Raw genomic sequence first — 24,008 nt, forward strand, 5'->3', positions numbered from 1 at the left:
AATGATAATGATTTCAGTATTCTATTAGGTATACGTACCTTTATGAAGTTAAACTTGAAAGGTTCGCCATTATAGGCGGATGCATACGGTCGATCCAGAAGATCTGGTCGGGGAGTACGAACTTCATTTTCTTCCTCCGGCACAAAAGGCTTATCTCGTTGACCTGGAAGAAGAAAATCTCAGATAATGTAAATTGTTAGTAAAACGTCAGACATAAATACCTATGAGTAAATTGGCCGCATAGTTACTCTCGGCTTTCGAGCAGTTGACCATATACCAGTGGTCACAAATCAGCATCCGCTGCTGAAACAGAGTTGTGTTCGGACATTCGTAGCTAAACTGACGCCCCAACCCATCGCACATGTGGTAAACCTGAAATAGAACAGAACCAAAAAGAAATGATGATTTTCAAACGACACCCTGGTTCAACCGTGACCTCACCTGGCACCCCGTTTCAACATCCGCGTAATATCCGGCGGCACGGCCATTGCAGGAGAAGCTTGTCTTCGCGGCAAACTTGAATGAGCCGTCATTCAGCACCTGTGATCTCTGGAAATAAGAATAAAAACAAAGAGACGTTTCAGCAACAATTAAAAAGCGACAAAAATAACTGTACAATCATTTATTTTAAAATTAAAGTGCACTAATGAATGGTATTTACTGTAAATTGATGTGACTAATTGCAAGGAGCTGTGCCTTCATCGTCGGATGACACAAGACAGCCGACAACTGGCTGTTTAATTGAACGGGGAATGATGCCATATTCCGTGTGGAATGGATTAACATTCATGTGAGGCATACGCAAAATTCAAATTATATGCATTCGGGCAGTATAATGGAGCTGATTTCCATACTGAACAAATGTGAATAAAGAACAACAGATGATGTTATGTGGAGGATAAACGTCATAAAAACCATTACAACATCTGTGCAAAATAAATGTTTCCGCCCCCATATTTTAGATGATAATGTAAACAGCTCTAATGTATCTGTTATTTTTTGTATTAGCTTTGATATTCCATGAAAATGTTTGGACCACATACACTTAATTTTTTGTAGAGTTTCAACTAGATGCGACCTATCCAGAAAATTTCACCTGTCCCAGGATTGTGGTGGATCGAGAATCCGGTCAGACCAGTACGATCCCAATACAACTCGAAACAACCATTTTCCAGGACAGGTACGTACAGTGCGGTACGTTGTCTTCTGATAAACCACATTGGAGCGCCAGTTATCGATGGACAATGCAGGCCACGTTGTTGTGGCTGTTAGTGTAGATTCGTTGGCCTAAACGGAACAGTCTACCCTGCTCTATGTTTTCTCCGGGTTGATGGCACATCTGACATATGTCAACAACGTCAACAGTTTCTTGTCGGTATTATTCTGTTCTAAATGTCGGCTTCTATTACCTCGCGTTAGCTACATATTAGATGCGTCATTGTTGACGCGTGGTCTTTCCAGTCATGTCCCTCATAAACTCGCCGTCGTAAACCTTGTAGCCTCCAGATTCGGTGAATTGTCCTTTCAACAGATGGTCACAGCGGTAATTGTCTTCGACAACCCGAAACTATTTTCCCGAAAAGCTCGTCGTGCCAAATTTTTGGATAAAAAACGGTCCATCCCCAAACCGTGCTACATTTACAGCCCGAAGGAATAATTTATACTATATTGAACTGTTTTTCTGTTATCACTCTTTTTAAGGGGTATTCTAGCTTAGAGGCAAGAATTTCTGAGGTTTTTTTTTCGAACAAGTGAAACGAAGCATACTTTTACGATTTCTTATTTCATTATTTGTTTTTTTATCTTTAACAACAACAATACGAAAAAAATTGAAAATACACATCATACAAGGCAATGTTGTTCCTCAAACATAATATCGTTATTATTTTTGAAATTTATAAAATGTTCTGGTTTCATTAAACTATCTACTGGGTTGGGAAATAAGTTCATAGCGTTTTTATAGTTCTTTTATTTTACAACGATTTGTTTGCTGTTTGGCAAAGGGTAAGTATTCATTCAATAGAACTCTACAAAACTATGTTAAATGTATTTTGGAGTTGTTTGATTTTTTTTATTAGTTTTGAGGTTTAGAAATTGATTACCCAGGAAGCAAAAACTAACATTCTCGTTCTACCCATAGTTGTCCCATGTTACTTTCTGACAATTTTCACATTTCTTAAGAAAACGATGATACACCCCTTCTTAAAGGGTGTGTCACATCAAATTGCATCACGGAAAAAACGCTGTAGAAATTTAATTTTTAGGAATTATATCTTCAGCTTTCGCTTATAATCAGATAAGAGTGTATAGATCACGTTGGCCATGCTTCACTGTCAATTTTTCGTAAATTTGGAAAAATGTCGTCGAACGAAAAAGAGCGTCGTGAATTAATCCTGCGCACTCATTTCGAGAATCCGGAGTTGTCACATCGGGACATCGGTAAGATGCTGGGAATCGTCCAATCCACGGTCAGCAGAGTACTAAAGCGATACTTCGAGAACCTAACCATCGACCGGAAGGTGAAGAACGGCAAAAATGGATGCTCCGTCAGTGAAAAAGATCACAAGCGCGTAGTTAAGCAGTTTAGACGTGATCCGAGAAGTTCGGTCCGGGATGACGCCAATAAGCTGAATTTGTCAAGTTCATTCGTCCAGCGGACCAAGCAGCGGGAGGGCCTGCGTACATACAAGGTTCAGAAGGCTCCTAACCGCGACGAAAGGCAAAACATGGTGGGGAAGACGCGAGCCCGGAAGCTGTACACCGAAATGCTGACGAAGCCGCATTGCCTGGTAATGGACGACGAAACCTACGTCAAAGCGGACTTTCGTCAGCTGCCGGGCCTGTTGTTCTTCTCCGCAGAGGACAAATTCAGCGTTCCGAAGGAGATTCGCAAGCAGAAACTATCCAAGTTTGCCAAAAAGTACATGGTGTGGCAAGCGATCTGCTCTTGCGGAAAGCAGAGCGCCCCCTTCGTGATGACCGGCACGGTAAACGGGCAGGTTTACCTTAATGAGTGCCTACAGAAGCGCTTACTACCACTATTGAAGCAGCACGAGGGCCCGACCATCTTCTGGCCGGATCTCGCTTCGTGCCACTATTCAAATGACGTGTTGGAGTGGTACGAAGCCAACGGGGTCACCTTCGTGCCAAAGGAAATGAACCCGCCCAACGCGCCGGAGCTTCGCCCAATAGAGAAATATTGGGCGATTATGAAGCAGGCCCTCCGGAAGAACCCAAAAGTTGTCAAATCGGAGGCGGACTTCAAGAGAAAATGGATTTCAGTTAAAAAAAACTACAACCTGACGTTGTACAGAACCTTATGGACGGGGTAAAGAGGAAGGTGCGAGCATACGGGCGTGGGCTCGAAGTATGAATAAAAAGAAAATGCCAAAAGTTGTTTAATAGTTTTTATTTTACTGTCTAAAATTTTCAAAAGGATCGGTCTACTGGGCGAATTTCTACAGCGTTTTTTCCGTGATGCAATTTGATGTGACACACCCTTTAATTCGATGATGAACGTCTCAAATCATTTTTGAAGAAGAACGGTAGGAACGGTGATATGATTATTGTTTTTTGTTCAAATAAAAGCTACACTACGAACTCTTTTCATTTCTTTATTTCGCCTAACTATAGTAGACAACAATTACACACATTATATCAAAATTGCAATATACTTAATGAACAATTTATAGCTATATTTATGAAAATCAATTATCAGAGGTATCATGTATTTTGTATTAATAATGAATTACGAAATGGAACGAAGCAAACATATATGACAAAACTGTAGTTCACGAATAAAGGGTGTGTCACATCAAATTGCATCACGGAAAAAACGCTGTAGAAATTTAATTTTTTGGAATTATATCTTCAGCTTTCGCTTATAATCAGATAAGAGTGTATAGATCACGTTGGCCATGCTTCACTGTCAATTTTTCGTAAATTTGGAAAAATGTCGTCGAACGAAAAAGAGCGTCGTGAATTATTCCTGTGCACTCATTTCGAGAATCCGGAGTTGTCACATCGAGACATCGGTAAGATGCTGGGAATCGTCCAATCCACGGTCAGTAGAGTACTAAAACGATACTTCAAGAACCTAACCATCGACTGGAAGGTGAAGAACGGCAAAAATGGATGCTCCGTCAGTGAAAAAAATCACAAGCGCGTAGTTAAGCAGTTTAGACGTGATCCGAGAAGTTCGGTCCGGGATGTCGCCAATAAGCTGAATTTGTCAAGTTCATTCGTCCAGCGGACCAAGCAGCGGGAGGGCCTGCGTACATACAAGGTTCAGAAGGCTACTAACCGCGACGAAAGGCAAAACATGGTGGGGAAGACGCGAGCCCGGAAGCTGTACACCGAAATGCTGACGAAGCCGTATTGCCTGGTAATGGACGACGAAACCTACGTCAAAGCGGACTTTCGTCAGCTGCCGGGCCTGTTGTTCTTCTCCGCAGAGGACAAATTCAGCGTTCCGAAGGAGATTCGCAAGCAGAAACTATCCAAGTTTGCCAAAAAGTACATGGTGTGGCAAGCGATCTGCTCTTGCGGAAAGCGGAGCGCCCCCTTCGTGATAACCGGCACGGTAAACGGGCAGGTTTACCTTAATGAGTGCCTACAGAAGCGCTTACTACCACTATTGAAGCAGCACGAGGGCCCGACCATCTTCTGGCCGGATCCCGCTTCGTGCCACTATTCAAATGACGTGTTGGAGTGGTACGAAGCCAACGGGGTCACCTTCGTGCCAAAGGAAATGAACCCGCCCAACGCGCCGGAGCTTCGCCCAATAGAGAAATATTGGGCGATTATGAAGCAGGCCCTCCGGAAGAACCCAAAAGTTGTCAAATCGGAGGCGGACTTCAAGAGAAAATGGATTTCTGTTCAAAAAAAAAAACTACAACCTGACGTTGTACAGAACCTTATGGACGGGGTAAAGAGGAAGGTGCGAGCATACGGACTTGGGCTCGAAGTATGAATAAAAAGAAAATGCCAAAAGTTGTTTAATAGTTTTTATTTTACTGTCTAAAGTTTTCAAAAGGATCGGTCTACTGGGCGAATTTCTACAGCGTTTTTTCTGTGATGCAATTTGATGTGACACACCCTTTACAATGATCTTTCAGTCAATGACTTTTTCAATAAATTCTTCATCATTGTCCCATCAATTACATTACTGTACTTATTGTATGTTCTCATCATTCTATTAAGTGGACCATTCATAGCGTATATAGTTCGAAATGAAGTTGGTTTGAACAAATTCCGTGCTCGCAAGGCTCGTGTTGTTGCATTAAAATTTAGATTTTCAAATTAGTATTCAGAACTAATCCGGTGTGAAATCAAGTCAATTATACATGAATTTGTGGCATTTTCTCTGCTTCATATGGGGGAAGGGGAGATGTTGTCCAGCCTAACTTTCTCAGGGAAAATAATAAAAATTGTTTTGTTTGTACTGATTCTATAGGATTCGATAGGAGAACTGCTTTTTGATAGGGTACCCATACAACACTGCAATATTCTAAAAAAGATCTTACAAAACTTCTATACAATGTTTTTATTGTGTATGGCTTCCTTAAATTGTAACTAAATATTTTTTATGAAACCGAGCATACTATTTGCTTTTTGCATCTATCTACAGTTTTAAATCCTAGAGAACATATGAAGTCATAAGTTTCATGTTTTCGAGTATACGATATAATATTACATTTTTTTCACATTAATATCTAAAAGACTTTTCACGCACCATTCGAAGACAACATCTATTTTTTGTTGGAAAATCACAAGGTCACTACATTTGGTTACTTCCATGTACAATTTCATATCATCAGCATATATCAGAATGTTGAGGGTAGTTAGTACTAGTGACACACCATTCACCAATAGGATGAAAAGTAGAGGGCCTGTGAGAACTTTGTGGAACTCCGGATGTGACATTCACTGGAATAGATATTTTTCCTCTAAAGCGAACAAACTGTGTTCTATTGGTGAGGTAAGATTCTATCCACTTGAATAAAGTTCCAGTTACTCCCATACGTTGGAGCTTGAAAATAAGCATTGGAATATCTACTCTGTCGGAAGCCTTGCTGAAGTCTGAATAAAGAGTCTCGACAACGTTGCCTCTATACATTACCGCAAGAGAATAGGATACAAATTCTAACAGGTTTGTAGCAGTGGATCTTCCTTTATAAAAACCATGTTGATTCGGTGAAATAGAAAGTCTTAACTGATTGAACATACAAGATAATATGGCGTTGCCACGATAGTTATTTATGTCCGTACGGTTACCCGATTTGAATATGGGTAGTAGGAATATTTTTTTCCGATTGCGAATTTTAGCGATAAATTGAAAGGCAAGACAAAGGATAAACGAAAGCCGATGCCAAGTTTTTCTACAACATTGGAGGGATACCATCCGACCCGGGACCTTTAGATGAATCTAGATCCTCCAGTGCGATAAGAAGTTCGTTAGCGGTAATATTACCAATTGAGACCTGCAAACTCGGTCTCAATTGGTAATATTACCGGATAAAAACGAAAAATAATCGTAATCTCGAACCACGTTATTTGTTGTGTAGTTACCTTGGAAAAAACGGGCGAATTGATTACAAATATTAGGCTGTCAAAAAAGTCCTGCGGTATTTCCGCGAGGTGTCGTTGTAAGCGCGTAGTTCTAGTTGTATTCATTGTATCGAGTCATACTATAGCTTGTTGGAAAGGTATTTTTGCGCGCTATAATATAGTCCTTGAAGGTGTTTTGTTTGGTTAAGTCGTTCGTGAGTTATAGTGTCGCAAAAATGGAGCAAAATAAAGAGAAAATCCGACATATTTTACAGTACTACTATGACAAAGTCAAAAATGCATCACAAGCTGCCAATAAAATTTGTGCAGTTTATGGACCCGATACAGTTTCCATTTCCACCGCACAACGATGGTTTCAACGTTTTCGTTCTGGTGTAGAGGTCGTCGAAGATGCGCCACGCTCCGGAAGGCCTGTCGTCGAAAATTGCGACAAAATCGCTGAATTAGCCGAGAAAGACCGGCATAGTAGCAGCCGTAGCATCGGCCAAGAGTTGGGGATAAGTCATTAAACCGTTATTAACCATTTGAAGAAGCTTGGATTCACAAAGAAGCTCGATGTATGGGTGCCACACACGTTGACGCAAAAAAACATCTTTGACCGTATCGACGCATGTGAATCGCTGCTGAATCGCAACAAAATCGACCCGTTTCTGAAGCGGATGGTGACTGGCGATGAAAAGTGGGTCACTTACGACAACGTGAAGCGCAAACGGTCGTGGTTGAAGTCCGCTGAAGCGGCTCAGACGGTGGCCAAGCGGGGCGTGTACTTGTGCTATCGATAAATAAAGAATATTCTGTAGCGGTGTGGAATTTTTCATTTTTCTAAAGAGGACATTCAGATTTCGCAACATGGAAATCTTATGTGCAATTAGTAAACAACAAGTCTAGGTAACAATTTAGTTCATTTGGGATAGGATTGATTTGACATAGACCTAGTTGGCTTGTTTTATCGAAAATAAGTTGCAATGTCTCATTTTCGCCTACAATCGGGAGTAATATTGATTCGTTCTCCTCGTCTACAATAAAATCTATTGTGTGTTGATTGAAGTCCCCGTAAATATGGATTTTAATTTTAGGGTCGAGTTTATCAATAAATGACTCCGCGATATTTAAAAATTTCTCATAAGAATGTTTTTCGGCAAAATTAGGCGGGAAATAGATAGATACAAAAACATGTGTTTGGCCATTAATACATACTTTCACCCACATATCATCAAATTCTATCATATCACTAGGAATACGAACTGCATTTAACAGGGCATTAACAGCAATGAGTACACCACCCCCCGATTTTTTATCACACAGTGACAAATCTCGATCACACCCAAACACGTAAAAATTGCTACCAAATAATTCTTCACTTTTCACTGTGTCGTTCCAACTGGTTTCAGTGGCCAGTATTACATTGTACAGGTAAGCATTAACTGTTTTATATATTTGTTTCATTTTCGCCGCACTACGCATTCAATTGAAATTTTGAAAATAAATAATTATTTCAAGTAAACCAGTATGAACTAAATCTTCATCCGAAGAATGCGTCAGTGGTGGTGAAAACTCGAACAACCGTTATTGGTTGTATCGCTGCATGGCATGCACCTGTGAGACGATGAATGTAGCTGCGTTGTGTGTGATGGTCCACAGGATATGGGTTAAGGACCTCTCCTCTTTGGAAGTTGATCATTCGTGGATTCGTTTTGGGTGGCCTAGAGAATTGATGTTTAGCCGCTGCCAAGAGTACTCTGTCCGGTGATGATTGTTAATGTTGTTCCTGCGTTGATTATTGTTCCTGCTGCTGGATTCGCTACTATTAAATCGAATGTTGTTCATGTTGAATGTACTGTCATATCTGTTAAGGTCATGATATCGGATGTTATTAATGTGTGAGTTGCTCCTGATATTTCTGTGGCGCGCATTATTGTTATTATTTGTATATCTATTGACATAGTTGTGCTCTGAGTTGCTGTAATTCCTTCTACCTTTCGACGATTATTCCTATTGGGTTGGTTCATCATTTGATTCCTTCTGCGACGGTTCCTGGCCTTTTCAGCTTCCTTTTGTTGATTGATCCTACGGAGTTGTCGCGCGTTATATTCGGTCCAGTCAGCATTCCCCAACCCAATAGTACTGTTTTGAAAAGATTCGAAATATTTGTGTATAGTGAAAATAATTCGGGACTTTCACTCTGGAAAAGTGATTTGCAACGATCATAGGGGAAAGTAGGTAAAGATGGACACTTTTAATATTTCATTAACTAAAATTTTTTGAAATATTTTAGTTATGCAAATACTTTCAATAAAGTGTATCAATACTTTCGAGACACACTGTTGATTTCCAGCGAGCGAACTGTCAAGCTTGTAAACAAAACAAAAATTATCTTCGCGGGTGCACCATTCGATGTAATTTTTACTCCGTAGAAAATAGCGAAAAGTTCGTGATTTTTTGTTTTCTACGTGTTCCTCCAACGGGTAAGTATTTATTTAGTCCATCATTAACTATCCTGTGATAAATCAGAGGTTTTTCAATGCTTATAGGAAGAGCTACGGTCATTCGAAAAAAAAGCTGCCAGTTCGGGCAAGACGGGCACATTAAGGTAAGGAAAGACGGACACTAGTATTTTCCTAGGGTATTTAACAAAACTTTTTGGTTTTACTATAAAGATGCCTACAAATTACAAGCGCAAGAGTAACAGGCAGTCATGGACCGCTCAGCAGTTGGAACAAGCCATTAAGGCTGTAAAAAGTGGATCGCCAGTGACAGCAGCAAGAAGTTACGCAATTCCAAGATCCACACTGATTCGCCACCTCACAAGTCCAACTGTATCCATTCGGCTAGGACCTCTTGATTCCGTATTCAATTCTCAATAAGAAGAGGAGCTGGTACAACATCTGTTGGATTTGGAAAAGAGGTTCTATGGAATAACGATGACTAATGTTCGAAAGCTTGCTTTTGATCTGGCCGAAAAAAATGGATTGCCACACGATTTCACGATTTGCTGGAAGAAGCGCTGAAAGATCCCAAATTGACGCCAGATCGTGTTTTGAACGCCGATGAGACTAGTGTTTGCACCGTTAGTATTTGTTTTGGCATTGTAGTTAGTTTAAAAATCAGTTTAATTTTTTATTCATACTTTCTTACAGGTTCCTCCGAAGAAGTCTAAGGTAGCGGCATTGAAAGGCAAAAAACAGGTTGGTGGTATTACATCTGCGGAACGCGGAGAAACAGCTACGGCAGTAATGTGCATGTCCGCAACCGGACAGCACCTTCCGCCGCTCTTCATTTTTCTTCGCATGCGGATGCACGAAGCTTTGAAGAAAGGGGCATCACGTGGAAGCAAATTTGCCTGTAATGCATCGGGTTACATGGCGGTCGAAATATTCAATGAGTGGTTCGATCACTTCGATGGAGCATGTAAAACCTTCTGAAGACAGTCCTGCCTTGCTCATAATTGATGGCCACTCGTCGCACACGAAGAACCTAGCTTTTACCGAGAAAGCTAGAGCTAACTTTGTTAAGGTTCTAGTTTTACCACCTCACACTAGCAACAAACTTCAACCGCTTGATGTATCCTTTATGGCACCTTTCAAGACGTACTACGTACAGGAAGTAGAGCGTTTCCTACAACAGAATCCAGGTAAAGTCGTCAGCCAATATGACGTTGCCGAGCTCATGAAACCTGCATTCATCAAGGCGGCTACTACGGAAATTGCTGAGAATGGGTTCGAAAAAATAGGAATTTGGCCATTTGATCGCAATATTTTTTCCGATGATGACTTTGCCCCGGCCACGGTGACTGATCAACCCGATCCTGAGATTCTTCGTGAAGAAGAGACGTTTCGATTGCATCTTGAAGGTGCGCCTAGTCAATCGACCGTGAATCGCATTTCCTGTGAGGATAAAGAAGTTCAAGTGCTTCCCGAAGGCATCATGGCTGATTTCGCAGAACCGGACAGCATCTCAACGGCCAATAACCCGGTGTTTGAAATATCTCCGTCGATCATACTTCCGTTACCGAAAATGGTCACCCCGAGAGTCACGAAGAGAAAACGCCAAGCAGAAAAGGTAGCTGACATAACGTCTGCTCAATACGCTGACACTTTGAAGAAGGCGAAAGCATCGAAAGACATTAAATCCATCAAAAAAGAACAAAAACAACGCTCTTCGAAGAAGCCTAAGCAAAATAAGGGCAAAGGGGACACCTCATCTGATAATCTATGCGAGAAATGCGGAAGCCAGTTTTTTGATTCAGATTTCGGGACAGGTTGGACAATATGCTTACAATGCCTTTCATGGTTCCACGCTGAATGCTTTACTTCTGCTGCTATAACTATTTGTCAGAACTGCTCTTGATTCTTCTTTTTTTCTTGTTTTTTTATTCCCACTGAAAATTGAATTAATTTAAATACTCAAATGAACTTAAACCATCGATGAATTTGTTTTTGCTTTATAAATAAACTTTCGTTTTGAAATATTTTTAAGTGTATCATTAAACTTTACAAATGAATTATCGTCTTCCTAGGAGGTCATTTAAAATATGCGTGGACAGGTTGTTGGCTTTTTCAGATCCTTTTCCTTCCTTTGCGAGGACAATGGCCCGCAAAAATCCAGAAATTTTTGCATGGAGTGTATGTATTTGACCTCTTCTGTCGTTCCCTTCCAAGGATGAAACTGTCCACGAACAACATGAGTAGCCTTTCGAATCGTAGCGTAATTCAAGAACACTCCCCAATGCTGAAAACACTAAAATACGTACAAAAACTACAACTTTTCCGTAAGTGTCCATCTTTCCCACCTTAGTGTCCGTCTTACCCATTCCAGATGTCCGTCTTTCCCGACCATGTGAAGAAATAGTATTTCGATGCATTTTTTTTCAATGACCCAGAATACATCAATGGTGGAATAAATTTACTAGTATCAATGGTAATTATGATAGAAAAGGAAGTTTCAATTTATACAACAACTGCGATCATGAAAGCTATATTGGTCGCCGTTTTGGTCGCCGTTAAATCCGATATTCGGTGTTGTGCGTTTACGTTAACAAACTGTACTCATCTCGAACAAACGGTCGTTTCTATTAGTCTTCCCGGGACAACTATTTACGTCTGCGGAATTTATATTCGCCCGAGCTCTCGTCCTGATATTTATGAATCGCACGCAGCTGCTGTTCAAGAGATTTGCGACCTGTCCTCCGCAAACGACGTCATTGTTGTACTTGGCGACTATAATCTCCCACATCTATCATGGTGTTTCGACGACGACTGCAACAGTTACCTGCCAATCAACGCCTCTACCGAATCTGAAATTGCATTTGCAGAATCCATCCTCACATCCGGACTTCACCAAATCAACTCAGTTCGTAACGCAAACGGACGTCTTCTTGACCTGGCGTTTGTGAGTGAATCTACCTATGTAGAGCTCATTGATCCACCATCTTCGCTTTTAAAAATTGATCCTCACCATAACCCGTTTGTTCTCCGGCTTGAAATGGTGGCTGGAAATCAAAACCCTATCGGCGTAAGTGATGTTGATGATTTCGATTTTAAACGATGTGACTTCGTAGCGCTTAATGACCTGCTTGCGGCGGTTGACTGGGATGCTATACTTGGCGACGCATCCACAGACCAGACAGCTGCACTGTTCTATGAAAAGGTTTTTAGCATACTCGACGATCAAGTTCCACGAAAACACAGGAGTTCCGCAATTCACTCAAAACTCCCTTGGTGGACACCAGAACTACGACACCTTCGTAATATCGTTCGGAAATCACGTAAACGTTTTTTCCGCGAAAGATCTTCGTGCAACAGGGATAGATTAAAACACCTTGAAACGATCTACAATGAATGTCAAGAAAACGCGTTTCGAAGTTACAACAACCGCACCGAATCAAACTTGAAACGTGATCCAGCATCTTTCTGGTCCTACATTAGGAACCTGAAAAATACTACTCGAATTCCCTCAGGAATGACGCATGATGGAGCTACTGCGGACTCGCCCGAGAATATCGCTGACTTTTTCGCGGACTTTTTTAGTAGCGTGCACAATCGTGACACTCCCAGTTTATCAGCGGCTGGTCGAAACATTCCATCGTTTGACATAAACCTTCCGCTATTAACTTTCGCCCCAAATGACGTAGCTGCAGTTTTGAAAAACCTTGACGCTTCCAAGGGTGCCGGTACAGACTGTCTACCTCCAGCATTTCTAAAGGAATGTGCAGATGCATTAAAAACTCCTATCAGCACAATCTTCAATCGTTCCCTGAGCGAGCGTAGGTTTCCAGAGGTGTGGAAGATGGCATCGATCACTCCAATTCACAAGTCTGGTAGTGTTCACGCCATTTGTAACTACCGAGGAATCTCGATATTATGCTGCATTGCTAAAGTTTTTGAAGAACTCGTCCACCGGAGTCTCTTTAATGCGGTTCGTTCGTTCATAACTGATGCTCAACATGGTTTTGTGAAGAAATGTTCAACCGTTTCAAATCTGATGAGTTACATGAGCGTTCTGTCAGAAACTGTAGAAAGTCGCAGTCAGGTAGATGCTATCTATTTTGATTTCTCGAAAGCTTTTGATAAAGTCCCCCACGAACTGGCTATCGCGAAACTCAAACATATTGGACTTCCTGAATGGATAACTGAGTGGCTCAGATCGTATCTAACCGATAGAAAAGCTTTCGTGAGAGTTGGAAGTGCTCGTTCTCGTACATATCTTATTTCATCCGGCGTCCCTCAAGGGAGCGTTCTTGGGCCCTTGATTTTCATTCTCTTCGTCAATGATCTCGCCAGCCGGCTGAGGTCTGGTAAGCTTTTCTACGCTGATGACCTAAAAATATTTAGGAAAATCTCTTCCATATTGGACTGCTATGCTCTACAAGCTGACGTGAATGAATTGGTTGCATGGTGTGCTGATAATGGCATGGAGTTGAACATCAGCAAGTGCAAGACAATCACATTTACAAGGCGCCAATCGTTTCTGTCCCATGACTACATAATCGGTTCTGCTGTTATCGATCGCGTTACCTCCATTCGAGATCTCGGGGTAATTCTCGACATCAAACTAAAGTTTACCGAACACATCAACAACGTCATCGCAAAAGGATACGCTGTTCTAGGGTTTATCCGGCGGAACACGCAGTCCTTCCGTGACCCGTACACGCTGAAGGCTCTGTACAGCTCAATGGTTCGAAGTGTCCTTGAATACGCAGCATGCGTGTGGGCTCCTTACCATACAACGCACATCATCAGGATCGAAAAAGTGCAACGCTGTTTTATTCGCTACGCCTTAAGACAACTGCCATGGAATGATCCCGCTCATCTTCCTGATTACGAAAGTCGCTGCATGCTTATTGACATAGAAACGCTTTCGGCGAGGCGGAAGAAAATTCAACGTCTGTTCGTCTTCGATTTACTGTCCGGAAACATCGACTGTGCGGAGTTAATCAGCGAGATACGGTTCTACGCTCCCACCAGACAGCTCCGCGAAAGACAGCTATTGGCGATACGGCCGCATACAACGTCGTACGGGCAAAACTGTCCTTTGTCCAGCTGCTTCCGTGCGTTTAATGAAGTTCAATGTCACTTCGATTTTAATGTATCTAAATGTGTTTTTAAACGTAGAATTAGGAATATTAGGTAGGATTTAAGATTTGTCAGTCTGTGAGATGTTTTTTTAAATCTAAGACGAAGTGAAATAAATAAATAAATAAATAAATATGTGTAAAAATTCAGATTTCACCATAGGGTGTCCGTCTTTACCTACTTTCCCCTACATATTGATAAATAAGTTTGGTGTAACTTTGTAGCAATTTGAACAATTTGATTTATTGTGAGCATTATACATGTGCGGACCGGAGAGCTATTATGACAGCTCTCAATTAGAATCTGAAAAAAAAACTAGAAGTGGGTGATATAACCGCAAGGTGGACGTAGGACTAACGTTGGCTTGGCAATCAATAAGTAACAAGCATATAACTCTTTGACATTTCATCTTTTGAATAAAATGCAATTCAAAATGGTCTCGTCCAAAAAAATTTATTTTTGATTCGAATGAAAGTTTGTACACGGTCTTTCTGATTAAACGCTCAAGCAACAAGTTTTGATAACTTCTACAAAAGTGAACCGATTTTTATTTAAAAAAAAACGAAAATAAAGCTTATTTTAGGACATTTTCGATGCGACCACCATTTTTTTTCGATAACTCATTTTAAACTGTGAACTAAATTCTTCACGCACACCTCTAACATTACGACTTCGATGCTGTTGGAAATCCGAGTTATTTCTTCTTTAAGTTCCTACAAATTTTGTGGCTTATTAACATAGCAACGGTCCTTCATGTACCCCCAGAGGAAATAATCGACGACGAGAAATGCTGAAATTATTACCATAAGAGAACAAAGTTTCATTAAGGCTTCGGTTGCTCGAGTAATACGATTTCACTAAAAATACACGTTCTTGTAAATTGTACATCTTGACACTAAAAACCATCCGATCAGAATGATCAGACTGAGTAGCCGAATATTATCATCTCGAAGGGGTGATTGCAGTGTTACCATCGACGGAGCGAAACACAATTTTTATAAGGAGCTATTCGATTTTTTTTTGCGTGAGCGTTCAATCTGAAAGACCCTGTATTCCGTTTGATTTGAAGGAAGTATGAGCTTTCCACAGCAATTGGGAATTTTTTGATTCAAGTGTAACTCTTAAAAAGGGCGTATCGATTTTTGTAAGAGAAATCTTTGATAATTTATATCTCAAAAAATATGAGTCGAACCGAACCAGTGTTATAGAGTATTGATGCTTAAACGTGAAAAAATTTAACCTGAGAAAAAATAGTACTTTTTGTTTTATTTACAAAAGAAAACACTAATTTGCAATATCTAAAATACGCATTTTAATTTTTTTATTTTTTTATTTTTCAAAGATGCATGTAAAAGGACATTGCATCCCATTAACTAGAGTTTTTCATTTACTGACATGGTTAAGAAACGTTTTTCAAATGAACGTTCCTTACCGTTTTTCGGAAAGGGTCTACAACACGAAAAAAATTTGTTGCAGTTCATTATGGTATACTGTTATTCACTCTATAAGGAAGATTATTTGACTGATGGACGATGTTTGAATCTAAGTAACTTCATATACTTTATATACAAAGGTACCTTAAAGATACCTATAGGTATAATCTAGGCATAACATAAACAAGTTGATTTTTTTGTACCCATAACGTCCGGTTCAATCAACGAAGTGTATTTGTGTTGTTGGGATTTCAATTCTACATTGAAAACTGTTCATGTTTCGATTGTGTAGCACGAATAATAGTTTCAAAGTTTGTATTATGATAAAAAACAGGAAGTGGGTTATATCTGTGGTATAACCACAAAGGTGACGTAGAACTATCGTTGAATTAGTGATCATTTGTTTGAAGTTGCATCTGAATCAATTCTCGATGAATGGATGAATGAATAAATTGCAAGATGGGTGAAAGTTTATCGATTTTTCTTCATGAAAATCACACATAATCGATACGAGTTTGGGTTTATTGAAAAGCCCCATGTCTCTAGTTGCTAATACTACCACAAGGTGTTGAAATTATTCAATTTTTTATGTCTTTCAACGATTTTCCTTAAAGAGGAATTATGATCATGGTTTGACCTCCTCTGATCATGGTTTGCCCAAAAAATTATCATGGTTTGTCCGGTTTTAGAAATCACTATTTTTGAATGAAAACATTCCAATTCACAAGTAGATGTTGCATTTATCATTGCTTGAGTTTACTGTCATCATATTGATCCATTCATAATTTAGGCTTTCTTCAGAATATTGCCTTTTCTTGAGCATTTCAAAAGTGTTCACCACAACACACTCAACACAGAGAAACTTTATTTATGCGCGAAGGACCATAGAAATCATGTGGCCAAAACAACATTATTGAATTGGACAACTCATGATCAGAATTGAGTTCATCAAAATGCGTTAATTTAATGGTTTAGCTATGTAAATGATACAAATGGTGTGCAAGCATGATGTTTACAATATTTGTAAGTGTTTATTTTTGTAATAATCCAGAAGAGGTCTGAATACGTGCCAAATAATTATCTGGTGATCGATTAAAAGTTAGCTCGAATGTGGGGCGCATTGACACACATAGAAGGTGTATTTTATAATCCTTCAAAACATGTGATTTCGTAAAAATATACTATAAAATTACTTTAAATCATGTAGACGACAATCTTATTTATATGTTTTAAAGATTCGAATACCTTATTTGACACAGGAGCGCCGAATTAGTGCATTCAAAAAAGTGGACAAACCATGATCATATTTTCGACTGGACAAACCAAAATCATTCACCTTATATTTTTTCACGTTTAAATATAAATACTCTATAACTGTTTCTAAGACACTATTTCGGTATGACTCATAGTTTTTGAGATATGAATTATCAGAGATTTCTCTTACAAAAATCGATACACCCTTCTCAAAAGTTACACTTAGTCAAAACATTCCCAAATGCTGTGGAAAACTCATATTTCCTCCAACTCAAACGGAATACAAGTTTTAATTCGAATCAAAAATACTCATGTTTTATCATTTGTCGATTTCATTTGGAATTGCTCTATTGTGTATTTTCAGGCGTTATTGGTGTTTATTTAAAGAAAAAGATATAATTGTATGAAAAAACTATAGAACACATTTCTTATTTAATTTTAATTTTTAATTATTTATAATTCAAGGGAAAATTACAAAAACCACCAGATGATGCCACAACTTCAAATGAGCAGTAAAAAAGTTATGCCCTGTTGAATGTGTCGCAATAATTTCGTGTTCGCCCTTTATTGTTGGGAAAACGCAATTTTGTTGTTTTTTTGCTTACAGGCGTAACCATGCAAATTTCCAATGAAATAATCTGTCCAGTTGAAGGATATTATCGGCAAAAAGAGGGCCTAGATTTTGCGGATTAAGACATATTTTTCCATTTGAAAAACGCTTACGTCTATTTATGCGGACAATCAATCGTTTCAATGAACATTTGTTCGTATAGCTAGACGTAATCACCAGGTTGCTCTGTCTGTAGCGTTAGTATTCACATTTCCGAAAATAGTCAAAACGTCTCCGTCGGTAGTTTTAGTTGGTATAGGATAAAATCAAAAAGGTTTTTAGAAAATTTAGTGAAATTTCTGGAAAAGGTACTCTGGATTTGTTGCGAATCTAGAATAGTACTTTTTCCTGAATACTCTTGGATATGATATGAACAGCAGATTCGTGTTTTTTTCAATTAATTGAATTTGTGAAGGCAATCTGCAATGTTGGTAATTCTAGCAACATGGTTTACCGATATCACGATCAATCGCCTAAAGATGGTGGAGTGACTTACACTTACACTTAATGGTTTACTACTGATCTGGTTGTTTCATTATCTACTTGAAGATTCAAATGCAGAGATTTAGGTAATTATAGCATTAAAAAACATAATTGCTTCTCTTTGTTCATCGCAGTGCAGTGTACAGAAAATAGCAGTTATATGAGCAGTGTTTCAATGGTTTCTTATATTCATCTATTAGGAAACACTAAGTAATACGACACTATCGTGACAGGCATGTTTGGACTCTACAAAGAATGTGACTCAAATGTAGATTTGGCTTATATCGTACAATACTTATAATTGTTGATTTTCGAACGATGTATGAAAGCTGTATGGAACTACGTCTGTTATGCGGACAAACAGTGATTTTTCGGAAACTTTTTTTCAAAACTGCTCAAATGTTTAGGAACAAACAATGTTTGTCTGCATGTTGAGCAAACGTATTACATTGCGTAGAATGCAAAACAGCGAAAAAGTCGATTTTGTTCATTTTGTCGCTTACGTCTCCTATACTAACATGGGCAGCACAGTCAACGCCGCTCTTTTTACTATCGACATGGAGAAGTACCGTTTTGTCTCAAATTCCGAACACATTTTTTAATGTAAATTTGCCAAACTTTAATGTTTTAAATATTTAAATAATAAATATTCTAACATTTTTTGGGATATAGGCTTCATTTCAACATAACTTATAGGTATCGATACAGCCTATAATTTATAATACAAAGCTTTTGCAAAAATAGTGACTGCCAAAACTAGTGATAAAATGTTTGCGTTACCAAATTCCATAAAAAACAAGCATCGTCAATTTTTATTGTAGTTGCTCAAACTATTGTATTTGCTGTTTTCATGTAAAGAGCTTAAAAAGATAAAAATCAAAAGTAATGATAAAATTAAAATAAGAATCTACTATAAATGGAGGAACAAATGAATTTTTATGCAGAAATCTTCATTGAAATTAGTATAATCAATGTGTTTGTAAATCAATGGTATTGTAGTCAATTGAAAAAAAGGCATATTGCATCCAAAAATTAAATTAGTTTCGCGAAACAGTACCATTTTGAATAATGAGACACTGTTTAACGGCCAACAAAGCTTAAGTGCCTAGAATTTGAGAAAAAACAGTCACTCCCACTCTATAACCGCAGTGCAAAACGGAAACGGAATTTACGGAAACAGGGCCCTTTACTACTGAACCGTTGATACCGGTAGAAGTACTTTTGAAGTGAAGACTTCACGTGTAGTTGTAGTTGAGGGAACGAACCTTCATCATTATTGATTCAAGTAACGATTCATCCATGCATTATTTCCATTTCCAAGACTTGATTGTAATTTTACGAATTAATAGCTTTTCCGTTTCTTTGGCATTGAAATGCATGATAACATAGCATTTGAAAGATTCTACCAAATTAATGTGCAAGATAATGGAATTTTGAAATTATCAACACAATTATATAAGCCTTGCTCAGAAAATAACGTGACGACAAACTGAAGACTCCCGGCCCATCAAATCGTTCATTTCCATAATTGCACAACGGAAGTCACACGGAACCGTTCTTGACCGACATTGAGCCCACGTCGTTTTCGATTGTCGCGCCATTCAAAATGGGCATTCAAATTGTATGGATTTAGTTCTCAAAGTGCACGAGCACTGGTGCACGGTTCACCCACATTTAATCATCGGCGTCATGACTCAGTCCTCGTGTCTCGTGACTCGCGTGAAATTGGATTCTGTAAATACTCAACTTTCAAAGAGATCTCCATGTTTCATTCGAGGGAAAAAGCAATCAAAGCGCTCATTTGGATCACACCAAATCGATAGCTCGTTTCAATGTCAGCCATAACGACTTCATTCATCGAGAGATCTATCTCTTTCCCTACTTGTCAGGACGGATTCGCTGGTGGAAACATTTATGCTATAAAATGAACATCTTAATCAATGTTCGCATCAGTTCCAATTTGCCAGGTCTAATAATTCCTTCTTGAGAAGGTGATGCGCGGCAATCGATGTCCAAGTTGAACGCTATAAGCCGCAAGGCACAGAGAGTAGCGCAGAGCACTTCGATGATGCTTACCGTTGGGAACAATGATGACTCTTTGCGAGGATTAAAGCTTGTCGTGTGTCGAAGTGATCAGTGGCTTATTCCAATGTCTTTCGACGCCGGGGGAAAAATAATAGAAATCAGATCAACTAATCTTGTATTGAAATGGTCGTTCAGATCTATAATCTGATGCATTTTACTGTCCGAATGGTTTTTTTTGTTAATGCATGATAAACTGTATATTAACAAATTATGGTGTAAAAACAAACAGATTTAAAATAGTATAATTTTCAATCAACAGACCTTCAAAGGATTAAATTAACAATAATAACTGTTTTTTGAAAGCTTCAGCAACAACAAATCGCTCGAGCTCAAATTGAGTCAGTAGTCTCTATAATCAAGTTTACAAAGCTGCAACCTAACTTGCATTTATGCAAATAACCAGTTGAATGTTGTATGGAAATATACCGCACACAATCTTTTTTTTTTGTTTTGTTTCTCTCTCGTGAAAATTGTGGAAGTCAGCAATCCGTGTATAGGAGGTTAGATGGGTGGGTAATTATACTGGAAAACAATGGAAAGTGTACCAGAGGGGCTGGCCTAAACAATTAAATTAAAGCAAAAAAGCATAACGTTTCGAATCTAATTTTTACGAAATTTTCCACTTAATTGCAGCTTTGGCCTTCGACAACGATGACTAAAGTTACCAAAAGTGGAGCATGATTGAGGCGACCTTATGACACCAATAGTCGGTAACAATTATGGTTTCTTCCCTGAGGGTAGGAAATTTGAATATATCAGATTTTGGAATTGAATTCTTCATATTTTATTATGTGTCTGATGTAACTTCCAAGAACAGATAATGAATATTTCTTTAGAATTCGATACCTACGATAAATACAAAGCTACTGTACAATCAATTCCTTTTTCGTTTTGACTCAATTTCCGAATGATTTTTGTTATTGGTCATCAATTTTAATCTTTTGCCATTTTTATGGTTATTTAATTATTCCATCCGAAAATCCTTTCTAAGTGTAAAAACTAGATGTGGGTTGTATCTATGATATAACTGCAGAGTAGACGTAGGACTACCCTTGGCTTAGTAATGATTTGTGTGAAGTTACATCTGAATTTATTCTTAATGAATGAATAAATGGATTTTTTTTTCATAATTAGAATTACGTCTAACAGGACGATATGGGGGTAAAATGAAAAGCTAAACACTGAACATGTAGGAAATAATGGAAGATTTCGAATGCTTATCACTCGATCATTTATTTGATAGAACGCAAAGATGCTTGCACCTTTGGATTGAAAATATTTCTACGCATCTATCTCAATCAATAAAATGATATTTTTATTGAAATAAACTATTGAATAATTATAAAATGTAAAGCATTATCAGAACGCGCTAAATCCCATGTTTTGATTGTCTCAATTTGTGCTCCTTGAATTGTACCGAGTCGCTACTGCCGACCAGAAGGTATAATTGGAACAATAGTGAAATACAATTTAAAGACATCAACAACACTGCGAAAGCTATGCACCGTGCATATCATTCAATCTAAGTGGCATGACTCTTGTTACCATTAATCTCACACAAGCTAGCGAGCAGTCATGAGTCTTTCCTAATGCCGAAACATCAACAATCAGAGGAATCTCAGCAGCAGCAACATCATCATCAGTGATGCAACACTGATCGGTTGAGGTACTGAATCACAATGTGGAATAATGATGCTGGAGGAACATAATAAACTCGCCGAGAACAGAGATCAATCAACCCTCTTCTTCAGCTTGCGTAAAACCATGGTCCTTATAGAGGCCTCTCAAAACATTGACTGAACAGTTGATTTAAAAAGTTCTATGCTGTCTAATGTAATATCCACAAACAAATTGTTCTTGTGTGGATTTTGGAGCGTTTATGATTTATTGGTGATATTTTGCGATCGATCATTCAATTTTCGCAAATTCGTGTATTGTTTCCGGGTTAAGAGAGGCGTCAAAGTGCAGCGAATTCCAAATCAGATGTAAATGAGATATTATACAGAGGTGAGAGCTATTTTCCTCGGTTGAAAACTGATGGTAAAAAATTATTCCAAAACTAACTCAGAATATTCCGAAATATATGTAAAAAATTTTTTGAAGAATTATTTGAAAGAATAGAATAGTATTTGTGCAATGTTTGTTAGTTAACGTTAGTATAAATGTATGCATGTTGACGAAATTATGACGGATATATTGTCTTTTTATGTTAAATGTTTTCTGTTCTTTCTTTTTGTCTAAAGACAATAATAATGATGGTATTCAGTTTATTTTCAGTTTGTTATATAGCAAGATTGTTGATATTAGATTAAAAAAAAAACGAAGTCTACAATAGTTTGAGGATCGCGCGCGTAAACAGACATGATCAATTTAGGATGAACCTCATTACAAGAGATGCAAATTGGATGTGGAGCGAAGCTGGGGATAGTCCTACCGGAATACTCGTAAACACATTTGTTAAATAGATGATTATAACGGATTTTTTTTGAGTTGAGGCAGATCTGATTGCGAGTTCCAACGGACATGTGTATAACCCAAGTTATGAAGGGCAAATCAGTTTTCGAATTATCAATTTTGAAATAAGCTAACATCATTTCGAGGGGTTTGATGTGAAAACCGGAATGTAGCTGGGGATAGCCCAATCGGAATACTCGTAAATTCATTTGTTAAATAAATGGTTATAACGAGATTTTTTCTGTGTGCGGCAGATCTGATTGCGAGTTCTAGTGAGAATGTTATCCTTAGAATATGAAGGGCCTGAAGTGTTGGCTCGAATTAGGCTTGGGGATGCTCAGCTGTCTGGACTCGGAAACGATCGCATTAGCAGACCGTTATCGAGAATCTAGTAAAACGAGAATTCTCTTGTAAATTCACGGTTAATACGGACAAAGGTATTGGGTTCAACTCCCGATCGGTCAAGGATTTTTTGGGTTGGAAATTTTCTTGACATGCCATGGAATAAGAAAGCTCGCGTGCTGCCTTATAAAGTTCATCAAATTTAGAGTCTATGTCTGTAGCACAACCAGTTCGTTTCATTTTTATTTTATCTTTTTTACTGGTTCAGATTGATAATACAAAAGTAAATTCTTATAAGTAATTATCTTAAAGATAACTAAACCTTAAAGATAACGGCTCAGACCTTTGTAGGGAAATGAGGTGGGACCATCATTATTATTTTTAAAACTGACCCGGCTAGCTTCGTCCCGCCCATATTCACATATTCTTAAAAAGTGAACGTTCATGGATCAACCCCCGAACTATTCGTTAATTGATCTTCAAATTGAACTTTTTCAAGGCTGAGCCGAATGGACTTTGTAGCTTACAGCCTCTATCAGGGCCCGGAATCTTCGAAGGTGGAAAATGAGGACCTACTCTACTCTCAGCAGTTTCGCTTCGACTAGAACTGCTTCGGCAGTCGCCGCCAACAAAAAGTGACTTGCGTTGACTAGCGAGGATGACTGGTCCAGTCAGTAGTTATTTTAACTGACTCGACTAATGAATACAAATCTGTCTCTTCATTCAACTGACTTCAATCCACACTTCCATTTCCCCCTGACACCAATTCATACCCGCGTACACAATCTTATTTTAACGTCCATATAAAGAGGAACGAAAACATGATTTCTGATGCAAAAAAGAAATTACCCCATCAATGGAGGTTTATTGTCTACCCATCGTGAACTCAAACCAACGAACTTAGACATTTATCAAGTATGCTATAAAGGTACTCGCGTTAGTATTAGTTAGTATAAGGCGTGCAAAATAGCGCACACATACTGCACGTTATTTTATACGTGTAAGTAATTTTCGTGTACGATACAAAAGAATCTAGCTCACCTGTAGCGTATGTCAAACCACGTTGAACTCAAACATCGATGCATGCACATGTACATGGGAGAGAGAAAGAGAGGAACGAATTCGTTTTGGGGGAAGTCACTTCAAAATGAAATGAGAACAATTTGACTGGAAAGAATGAAATGATATAGTCGAGTCGGTAGAGGG

The 24,008-nt window shown here is 38.7% G+C and overlaps 1 protein-coding gene across 1 annotated transcript in view; it reads right to left on the reverse strand.

The window, feature by feature from the left end:
* Positions 1–24,008, reverse strand: part of LOC129780157 (mucin-2) — a 163,111-nt gene that overhangs the window by 6,448 nt on the left and 132,655 nt on the right. Inside the window, exons 3-5 of the mRNA XM_055788139.1 lie at positions 442–549; positions 222–372; positions 39–163 (exon numbers count right to left, since the gene is read on the reverse strand). Of these exons, the coding sequence (XP_055644114.1) occupies positions 39–163; positions 222–372; positions 442–549 (384 nt within the window). The remainder of the gene's footprint in view (positions 1–38; positions 164–221; positions 373–441; positions 550–24,008) is intronic.

This window comes from Toxorhynchites rutilus, chromosome 3 (genome assembly GCF_029784135.1).
Source record: "Toxorhynchites rutilus septentrionalis strain SRP chromosome 3, ASM2978413v1, whole genome shotgun sequence".
Classification (NCBI taxonomy): domain Eukaryota; kingdom Metazoa; phylum Arthropoda; class Insecta; order Diptera; family Culicidae; genus Toxorhynchites; species Toxorhynchites rutilus.